General features: G+C 41.9%; 1 protein-coding gene across 1 annotated transcript; it reads right to left on the reverse strand.

The window, feature by feature from the left end:
* Positions 1 to 637: 637 nt before the first annotated feature.
* Positions 638 to 9,864, reverse strand: ARPC3 (actin related protein 2/3 complex, subunit 3, 21kDa). Its single transcript, XM_012663448.1, has 7 exons — positions 9,705 to 9,864; positions 7,101 to 7,200; positions 4,102 to 4,178; positions 2,440 to 2,508; positions 1,872 to 1,998; positions 1,429 to 1,523; positions 638 to 955 (listed from the first exon to the last, which is right to left on the reverse strand). Exons 1-7 carry the CDS (start codon positions 9,708 to 9,710, stop codon positions 893 to 895), a joined length of 537 nt encoding a protein of 178 aa, XP_012518902.1. The 5' UTR covers positions 9,711 to 9,864; the 3' UTR covers positions 638 to 892.
* Between the last annotated feature and the right edge of the window lie 225 nt (positions 9,865 to 10,089).

Consider the following 10,089-nt stretch of genomic DNA (forward strand, 5'->3'; position numbering starts at 1 on the left):
ATTTTTTTAGAGACAGGTTCTCTCTCTGTTGTCCAGGCTGGAGTGCAGTGGTGTAATCAGAGCTCACCGTAGCCTCAAACTCCTGGGCTCAAATGGTCTTCCTTTCTTAACCTTCCATGTAGCTGGGACTACAGACACATGCCACCATCCCTGGCTATTTTTTTCTATTTTTTAAGAGACTGACATCTCATTATGTTGCCCTGGATGGTCTTGAACCCCTGGCCTCAAGTGATCCCACCTCAGCCTTCCGAGTTGCTGGAATTACAGGCATGAGCCACCATGCTGAGCATCAACTGACTTTTGACAAGGAAGCCAAGCCAGACCCAAAAAGCCACATATTGTATTGTTCTATTCATATGAATTATCCCAAATAAGCAAATCTGTAGAGACAGAAAGTAGGTTAGTAATAGCGGGAGGGCTGGGAGGGGAAGAGGGGTTGGGAAGGAATGGGGGGTGACTGCCTAAGAGTACATCTTTTGGGGGTGATGAAAATACTCTGGAATTTAGTGGTGATGGTTGCAAAACTTATATATACTACAAAAAGTGAATGATACACTTTAAAAGGGTATTATGGTACGTGAATTTTACCTCAAAAACAATTTTAAGTGAATATCTAAGATAAGCAATAAAGTTTTTCTGACATGGAATGTTAGAAATTTTTTTTATTACTTGTCTGTATTAAGCACCAGCTTAATACTGCGGAAAACTTCTTTCATTGTTGACAACGTGCTCTCCCCTCCCCCACCCAAATTCTTGATCAAAAGCTTTTCAAGTACAGACATGCTCTTCTCTCTTCTGTATAAAACTTTATGAAATAAAGGCAAAAGACTGTGTACATCTCGCTGGAAAATGCTGTCCAGGGCTCTGGCGACGGTGGCTGTCCCAGCTCCCTTCACTGTCCAGGTCCTGAAAGACTCTTGTTCATGAACTGTCTCTTCACAAAGCAAGTCCACCACTAACAAGAGGGGACGACACAGAGTGTATAGTGGGGGTCAAATCACAATGCAATTTGAAGGCGAAGTCAGAATTCAAATTTATTTAATAATAAAATTTAATATTAGTCTGGCATCTCTTACATTATAAACTCCTCCAAGGCACACGTAGAAATTTTTTTTAAACTTACCGGTCACTCAAAATGACAACAGTATTAATGTAATACATACAAGGTATCTCACACAAAAAACCTGTTCTATGGGTTTACAATGCCCTGGCATAAGAATACACAACTAAAATTTTATTATATGCAATTCATTATTCAGTGTGACTCAGCGAACTCCCATTACATTGTAGGCATATACTCAAAGTCAAGCAACACTGCAATGCAGAAAGTAAAGAATATTCTTGCAATGGAAGACCTTAGTGTGTTTAATGATGGCTATAGGATAAAAGGTGATTTACCAATTAAATAGGCAAAAAAGAGGGTCTTACCTTGCTGGGTTTATCATTCTGAGGGTCGAAAACTTTCTCACAAAGTCTCAGTCCAGTCTCTTGCCTCAGCTGTTGTAAGTAGGCTCTCATCACTTCTAAAATAGAATTAAAAAAGTACAATTAAGAATATATCCCAAATGTGCTGGTTGCAGGTCTGGACACTGACCTTACCAATACATTTTTATACATTCAAACAGGGTAAGAAATAGAAATGACAGTCCAAATGGTTTTATAACTATATTCATTTTGGTTCAAAAGATTCTCTTTGTGTTACAATCACTGCTGAGAACCTTTTGTGAAAATGACTAGTCAGGTAATGTACTTCCGAATGATTGCACTCTCCACCTGTGTGTCAGTCAAGGCAAGAAAAGGAGGTGGGCAGAAAGTCAAATGGAGAAAATCTTCTTGTGCCAGGAGAGAAAGGATGGAGACCCTGTTCTTACCATCTTCTTGTTTGTTTGCAGGTTTGGCATAAATTGCATTAAGTGGAAAACCAGGCTCTCCCGGAATAGGAAAATTAGTGATTCCCAGTGTATACATTTCTTTCTCGCCTTGGCTTTTGGAATTGCACTAAAAAAAAAAAAAAAAAAAAATACTGTGGGTTGTTGCCTACATTAATAATGGAAATAAATGCTAAATTTCAGTTAGAAGTTTACTGAAGGAAAAATATAATTTTTTTCCCACTCAAGTTCATGGACCCTTGAATTATATCCTTGGATCCCAGGTTAAGAACCCCTGAGTTAGGGGCTTAAAGGGAATTTCTTTGTCAAGATTTCTGTCTCAAGAAAATACATGCAAAGCCTTAAAACACCAGTACCTTTATCTTCGTGCTAGTCAACTACACTATGAGTTCAGAGAACTGCATTCATATTTTCCTCCTAAGTCCACGTTCTAAGTGAGAGGAAATATTTTCTATTTATTCTTAGAGTCTCAAGAAATCCAGATGACTAGGAGGGTAAAAAACCATCAGTAACTTGCTTTCTTGATATATGATCATTCAAGTTTAATTACCTTTTGAAGTTTCTTTAGACACTCAGAAATGTAGAGAGTTATATATATCAAGGTCCTATCAGCTTCATTCTACAAGGAGGAGAAGAAAACTTAAAAACGGTCCTCATCAAAACATAACAATCACATGCAATGAATGAATTCAATCTTGATCTTTTGATTATCTACTGAAAACCGAGATACAGTACAGCTACTGTAGTATCAAACATTCCCACTCTTCAAATGCACAATCCTCTCAAACTCCCTTTCTGTCCCCCGCTCCAGGGAGGAGCCATCAGCTTCCACCCTGAGCTGTGTGGGAACTCCCCTGCCGCTGGGTTCCTGAGGGGGCTGTGCCAACAGCCCCTTACTCTGTGTAGGAAGGAGAATTAACAAAGCCGCCTGGAAAGCCTGAGGCACACCATATGGTTGGCTAATTTTTAAAAACCCTTTCATTTCAGGATCTCTGCTGAGAACAGAAACATTCATTACTCTAAAGGAGGAAGCCATTATTTCACATGGGACTGTAAAGAGCTCCATAAGCCCAACGCCTTGACCTCACAAAGGAAAGACATGGAGAAGATGAATGGATGTTGATCAGATGTGGCACGAACTTCGGGTCAAGTTTTACATAGCTTTTAGGCAAAAAAACCCCTAAAAAAACTGTACACTCCTTATATTTTAAGACATTATCATATATGGGAAAGAATGAAATGTGGCAGAACTGTCATATTTATTTGCACCTATTACAATAGAACACTTGGCCGACCACACATTAGATACAGAAAACACTCTGTTAATAGCACAGAATATTTAGATGACAATTTGTGCACGAAGAGTATACAAATAAAGATCTCTCACCCTGTCTGATCCCAAAAGGTCAAAGTTTGGCAAGGAGAGGTTGAAATTGTGTATTTTAGAATATCACCGAGAAAATTTGTTGGCATTCCTTGTAACTTGCTCACTGGAGGAGTGCAGAAAACTTTTTTGGTTTTCATTTTCCCCTCTTCTTTTCTGCCACCCACTTCTACCTTCCCATTGACCACCCGCCTCACAGGAACTAACAGCAGAAAGGCAGTTCAGGGAAGGATCAGGGTCATCAAGTTTATTTCTCCATCTCAGGTCCAGGGGATCGAAGTACGTTAAAAAAAAAAAAAACAACACACACAGCATGTAGGGTTTTTTGGTTGTGCATTAGTCCTAAACAAAACACAGGGCTGGCACATAATAGGTGCTGCTTAATTAACGTGGAATAAATAAAGATGTATCGAGACCAGGAGTTGGCAAACTTTCTCTGTAAAGGGCAGAGAGTAAATATTTTAGGCTTTGTGGGCCATACACGCTTTGTCACAATTACTCAATTCTGCTGTTGTGGTGTGAAAGCAGCCATAGATAACACATAAACAAATGGCTGTGGCTGTGTTCCAATAAAACTTTATTTACGAAAAGAAGTGGTGGGCTAGATTTGGCCCTCAGGCTAGGGTTTACCAACCCCACGTGCAGACTTTGGAGGAAAAAAAGATAGAAACTAATATTTATACAGAGTCCAACATTAGGCACTGTTTTGAAATTTAAAAATCACAATCTCATATCATTTTATTTTCTCCTCACAGCAAACCCTGACTGCAAGGTAGATCTTATCCCCATCAGAAAACTAAGTTATACATTAAAAGCTCTGTAATTTACCTTAATTTCATAGTTTTTGAAGAAGACATTGGCCTTGAAGTAATAGATGGCTTCATCCACAATATCTGTATCTTTTGCTAAGCAGGACACAGGAGAAGGAGAACAGAGAACATTAGCCCAGTGCAAAAAACATGAAAGGTTTAAGGAAAAAAATTCCAGCCAGGCTCAGTGGCTCACACTTTGGGAGGCCGAGGTGGGAGGATTGTTTGAGGCCAGGAGTTTGAGACCAGCCTGGGCAATATATCAAGAACTGTTCTGTACAAAAAATGGTGGCATGCGTTTCTGGTGGCAGCTACTTGAGAGGCTGAGGCAGGAGGATCACTAGAGCCAAAAAATTTGATGTTATGGTGAGTTACGACCAAGCCAATACTCTAGCCTGGGAGACAGAGCAAGACCCTGTTTTTCTTTTTTTTAAAAAAAGAAGACGAAAAAAATCCAATCCAAGCTCAACTATCAAGAGTTTTTAAATTGGATAAAATGAAATGAAGCTACTGAAATATAAAGTCTTTAGAAACAAATTCTAGAAAAATAAGTACATGGCTTATTTTTACAGCTTTCTTGTTTTTATTTTATAGCTTTATTGTTTTTGTAAAAATTATACACGTGTATGAGAAAAGAAATTCAATCCATACAAAAAAAATTTTTAATTGTCACCCTGAATGCCACTACCCAGAAGTAACTACTATTAATACCCAGTGAACATCATGCAAGACCTCTCTCCATGTATTTATAGACTGAGACATACATAGACTAACAAAATGCTTTTTCTTAAAAAGTATTCAATATAATTTTATTTGAACTTACATACTGTAGTTTCAGGGGAAAAAAGGTCTCCATTATTTAGGAACACGCTGGGGTTCAGATAGATACCTTTCTTTTTATAAAAACTATGACTTAAAATATACTTGTACCAGCTGTTCTAGGTGGTTATAGACTGAGAAAAGCCAGAAATACTGTCTTGACAAAGACAGATCTCATTACATAATTTCTCTGGCAATTTTTGTTTCCTTTTTTTAATTTTAAAAAGGTCAAAATCCCAGGGTCTTGATATCCGGCAGCTGGTTTCAGCAATGCCGAGACAGTTATTTATATTTCTTGTCCATTACTGCTATCCCTCTCACGCGGCAGAAATGCAAAGTAACTCTGAAGCTTTAGTACTCTGCAATTCAGTTATATTCATCCCAGCTCAAGAATTTCAACAGAACTCTAACTCTAGACTGTGTTCCTTGTCACCTATTTTCTTATCTGTGAACAGAAAACTTCCTCAGAGGATTCTATAGGGTTTACAAAAACCACCTAGTTCTTCTAAATGCAATGATGGGAGGCAGTGGAAGCCATAGGATTCAGAACCTGAGAGTACTTGGCACACAAATGACGTTCAGAAGATACCTATTGAATACAAATGATCTGATTAATGCTAAGTTATTCAGCTCACAGCACAGGCTTCCATTCCAATTCAGTTCTAATCCAGTCCCCTGGGGAAGAGCAACAAGGTCATTCCTTGTGTACAGAAACCATAAAGATCCGGCTTCTCAGGGTATCATTCTCCCTCTGGGACTCAAAAATTGCAAAAGTGATAATCAGATTTATTCCATCCTTACTCAACTGCATCTTGTGATATACGACATAGTATCTGTAACCATCTGAAAGCATTCTTCGCAAGGAATCTGGACCAACACTGATTCTTATTCTTTGCACTGTAATTTTTTTTTTTGGAGACAGGGTCTCACTCTGTCACCCAGGCTGGAATGCAGTGGCCCGATCACAGCTCGTTGCAACCTGGAACCCCTGGGCTCATGCAATCCTCCTGCCTCAGCCTCCCAAGTATCTGGGACTACAGGCCTGTGCCACTGCACCTGGCTATTATTTTTTTTTAATTTTTTTAGAGACAGGGTCTCACTATGTTGCCCAGGCTGGTCTCAAACTCCCGTCCTCAAGCAATCCTCTGGACTCAGCCTTCCAAAGTGCTGGGATTACAGGCCTGAGCCACCACGCCTGGCTGTGTAATTCTTATGTTATTTTTCTTCCTTCCCAGTCTCTTTTTTCATCTGTTTCCTTTTCTCAGAATCAAGTAAGGACTGTGGTGACTCACCAAATTTATTAAGTTTACTGAGCTTTCAACTGGTGTTGAAAACAAAATTAAATTAAGAAGAGGTCAGGTCAAATAGCCTGGCAGAGGAAAGACACGACCAGCACAGCACTGGTAACTGTAACTATGGTCTTAGAAACTGTGAATGGAACTCAGTTTAGATCCTTGCTGGGTTCAGGGAAACCATATCTAATATAACACAAATTACGGTGTTGGCAGAACATCTTGGAAAGTGTCAGAAGAGTCTCGGACAGTGTCTGAAAAAGAATGGGGCTTTCTGAACAGCAAAATGCATTTCAAAAAGCAGAGTACCGAAAAAAAAAAAAAAAAACGAAGAAAGAAAGAAATAAAATTTAGAAAGGTGAGAATAGAAATGAGTAATGTTACATAGTGTACTCAAGATTTAAGACTGAGGTACTGCTAAAAATGAAGATCCGGAAGAATGGATAGGAAGCAGATTTAGATGGGGAAAAGGTAAAATAATTTTTTGTTTGTGTTTTCCAGCTTGATGTCAGAGAAAGGATGAGACACGGCATTCTATAGTGGCAACAGCAGTAGATTAGTTTGAAAGAACTGATAGTAATTACAGGAACAGTGTCCAGAATTACGCACATTTCTTCTCTCCTTGCAATAAAATATCCTGGAGAAATTAAAGCACTAATACTGTTTCCTATTTTTTCTCTTTATTAGTCCCAAGTATTCTGAGTTTCAAGAATTTCCTATTAAATGCAACATATAACCATGATCTTGAAAGGTCTAGAATGCAATATCTATCAAGCAAACAATTTTTGAGCAATTACAAGAGCAATTTGAGACAGAAGACTAAGCTAAGAATTTCCCTAATTTGATAATATGAGAGGGTTGCTGGGCATTTCATACCAAAATTTGAAAATAATGGCTTTATACTTACTCTCTCTAGGGGCAGGTCCTTTGAACTGACTTCTGATAGGTAACAGTGCCATATTTCCAATGAGTTTGGTGTCAGGGTCCATGAGAGAAGAGTGGTAAGCCTGCAGAGGCAAGGCGGGAAAGAATACAGAAGCAGAAATGCAGCAAATGTCTCCAGGGCAGACAACTACATTCCCCCAAGGGAAAAAAAGAGTAACCCACCTGAGATTAACGAGGGGAGGGAGAGGAAGGAATGGCAGCAGCAATGTGCCGGAGCTGCCTCTTTCTGGCTCACCAATTGTTAAATTTTGATGAATTTTGCAAGCTGGTTGTTAAACACGGCCATTCTCAAAAATTATATGAACTTACAGTTAAACAAATTATATTAAAAACAAAGGTAATAAGTACTCATCACTTTCTTAAAATTTTTTTTTTTTTTTTTTTTCCTGAGACAGAGTCTCACTCTTTTGCCCGGGCTAGAGTGAGTGCCGTGGCGTCAGCCTAGCTCACAGCAACCTCAAACTCCTGGGCTCAAGCGATCCTCCTGCCTCAGCCTCCCGAGTAGCTGGGACTACAGGCATGCGCCACCATGCCCGGCTAATTTTTTCTATATATTTTTAGTTGTCCGATTAATTTCTTTCTATTTTTAGTAGAGACGGGGTCTCGCTCTTGCTCAGGCTGGTTTCGAACTCCTGAGCTCAAACAATCCGCCCGCCTCGGCCTCCCAGAGTGCTAGGATTACAGGCGTGAGCCACTGCGCCCGGCCACTTTCTAAATTTTTAAAATTACATTTTACTGTTGTCTATGTTCTTAAGGTTATTATAGAGGAAATACTATTAATGGGGTGCTACTGGGCATCTCTTCCAACTTCATGCTCAGTGACATCACACTGGCACCTGGTGGGAGTATTTCCACTACAGAAAGGCAAATGCCACATAAATCAGGGTACCTACCCTCCAGGTAAACCAGGACCCAAGCACTAGCTTTTCAGCTCTGCCACGTCCCGGCTTTATGTCTTTGATCAAGCCATCACTTTTCTTCTGTTAGCCTGTTTCCAAATTTGTAAAATGAGGATGTATACTGCCTCAGCAAGTAGGTGAGAGTTAAAGGATGGGGGAAATCACATTTATGAGAGAAACTTGTACGCTGATTCCTAGTTCTGCTTTTTACAAGATGTCTGGCTTTCTACAACACTGAGCCCACTCACATATTCATTCATTCACCAAATGATTGCTAAGCACACGCTATGTGCAAGACACTGTGATATAGTATATACAGACCAGTATGGCTCTCATCCTTGAAGAACTTTCAGGCTAATGGAGAAGGCAGACACAAAATAAGTAATCACGAGGTAAGTCCAGGGTGCTCTATGTGCAACTAGAATCAGCAAAGGGCTTTAAAGAATCCTGGCTTAAAATCTGGCTTTACCACTAGTATGCAACCTTGTGCAAGTTACTTAACTTCTCTGAGCCTCAGTTTCCTCTTCTGCAAAAAGAAATGATAGTATTTACTTCACAGGGTCAGTATGAGGATCAAACGGTACATTTTATAAAGTGTGTAGCTCAGGGCCTGCCCAGCACTCCCCAGGAGTCAAATGGTAACTGTGGAATTCATCAGATATGTATCTTTAACTATACCTTGCTCCTTTTCATCACAGGTATCCTTTATGTAACGCAGCCTCCACCCTCCCCTTCACCAGTTAACTGTCTTGCTATTCATCTCATTCCTCCATAGCATTTGTCACTATCTGAAACTATCGGTATCTCCTTTATTGATGTTTACGCTTTTGTTGTCTTGTCTCCTGATTAGAATGTACATCCCTCAAGAGTAGGGATTTGTTGGCCTTATTCACTGCTGCACTAGTGCTCCGCTGTAGATGCTCAGTAATGTTTGCTGAACGTAATCACACGTCACTGAACCACCTTTTTCCTAATCTGCAAGATGGAGACCATGATGGTGATATATCTCCCCTACAGCTCGGCTGTCAGAAATTAAGGACAACCAGACCATCATCAATTTTTACTCCCACTCAGATGCACAGGAAAACGGAAACATTTGGAAGTCAGGCGCCGACCTTGATTCTGAAGGCCCTAAACCCAGCTGGTTCTGGGGGTGGCCGCCACTGCCGGGGCGACACAGGAGTCCGGGAAGTGGGTTTTGACAGATGACAAACAGCAGGCGGACCCGTCCCCTGGGGCGGAGGAGGAAGTGGGCCCGACAGGAAAAGGAGAAGCTGGACCGTGGACTTGAAAAATGAAAAATAAAAAGCGCAGCCCTTGGCTTGGCGGCTCTAGTGAGGCTTTGGGAACCCTGCTGGACTCGGGGGTTGTAGAAGAGGCGAGAGTAGGGGTTGGGATTGCAGAGAAGGTGCCAGGAGGGGCTGAGGCGGCTTCCTCACATACCCCGGACCCCTGGCCCCATCCAGCTGCGCCCCCCGCCTCCCAAAGCTGACAGCCCTGGGGCCGCCCCAGTCCTACAGCGACAGGCCCCCTCCCCTCGTCTCTCCCCTTCTCAGGTCCCCGCTTCCTCTCCGCCTTCCTCAGCCCGCTTCTCTTGGCTCACGCACGATTTCCCGCGGTTCTCCCCAATCCCCGCCGTCTCCCCACGCCCCAGCTCTAACCCTCACCGGCATCTCGGCGGCGCTCGGGTCTCAACCCAGCTGAGCAGGATCGGCTTAGAGCTCGGCGCTTCCGGTCCGGCGGCCCAGGCGGGGTAGGCGGAAGTGAGCCGGAAGGGGAGGGCGAGGGGAGGACGCAGCGCTTCCGGCCTTGCTGTCCAGCGGCTGGCTGCTGCGGCTGCGCGGATCTGAAGGCGCACCGGGTGCCCCACCACTAGGCGGGGCTCTGAGTGTCGCACGTGAGTAATGCACACGTGGACTAGCGATAGGTCTTGGATTCAGAGAATCCCAGCGATCAATAGTCTCCTCGGTTTTGTTTTTTTTTCAAAGATCACCTTTCCAGTGAAGCATTCCCTGGTCATACTATTTAAAATTCAACCCCACTTCAGCCCCC

This window comes from Propithecus coquereli, unplaced genomic scaffold, assembly GCF_000956105.1.
Source record: "Propithecus coquereli isolate 6110/MARCELLA unplaced genomic scaffold, Pcoq_1.0 Scaffold81, whole genome shotgun sequence".
NCBI lineage: Eukaryota > Metazoa > Chordata > Mammalia > Primates > Indriidae > Propithecus > Propithecus coquereli.

What these genes read in the sequence shown, in the direction of transcription:
- ARPC3 (XM_012663448.1), bottom strand. An exon ending in AGGACCTGCCCCTAGAGAGA is followed by an intron (nt 4,179 to 7,100) that starts GTAAGTATAAAG and finishes TGTCCTGCTTAG; the next exon opens with CAAAAGATACAGATATTGTG. An exon ending in TCAAAAACTATGAAATTAAG is followed by an intron (nt 2,509 to 4,101) that starts GTAAATTACAGA and finishes TCCTCCTTGTAG; the next exon opens with AATGAAGCTGATAGGACCTT.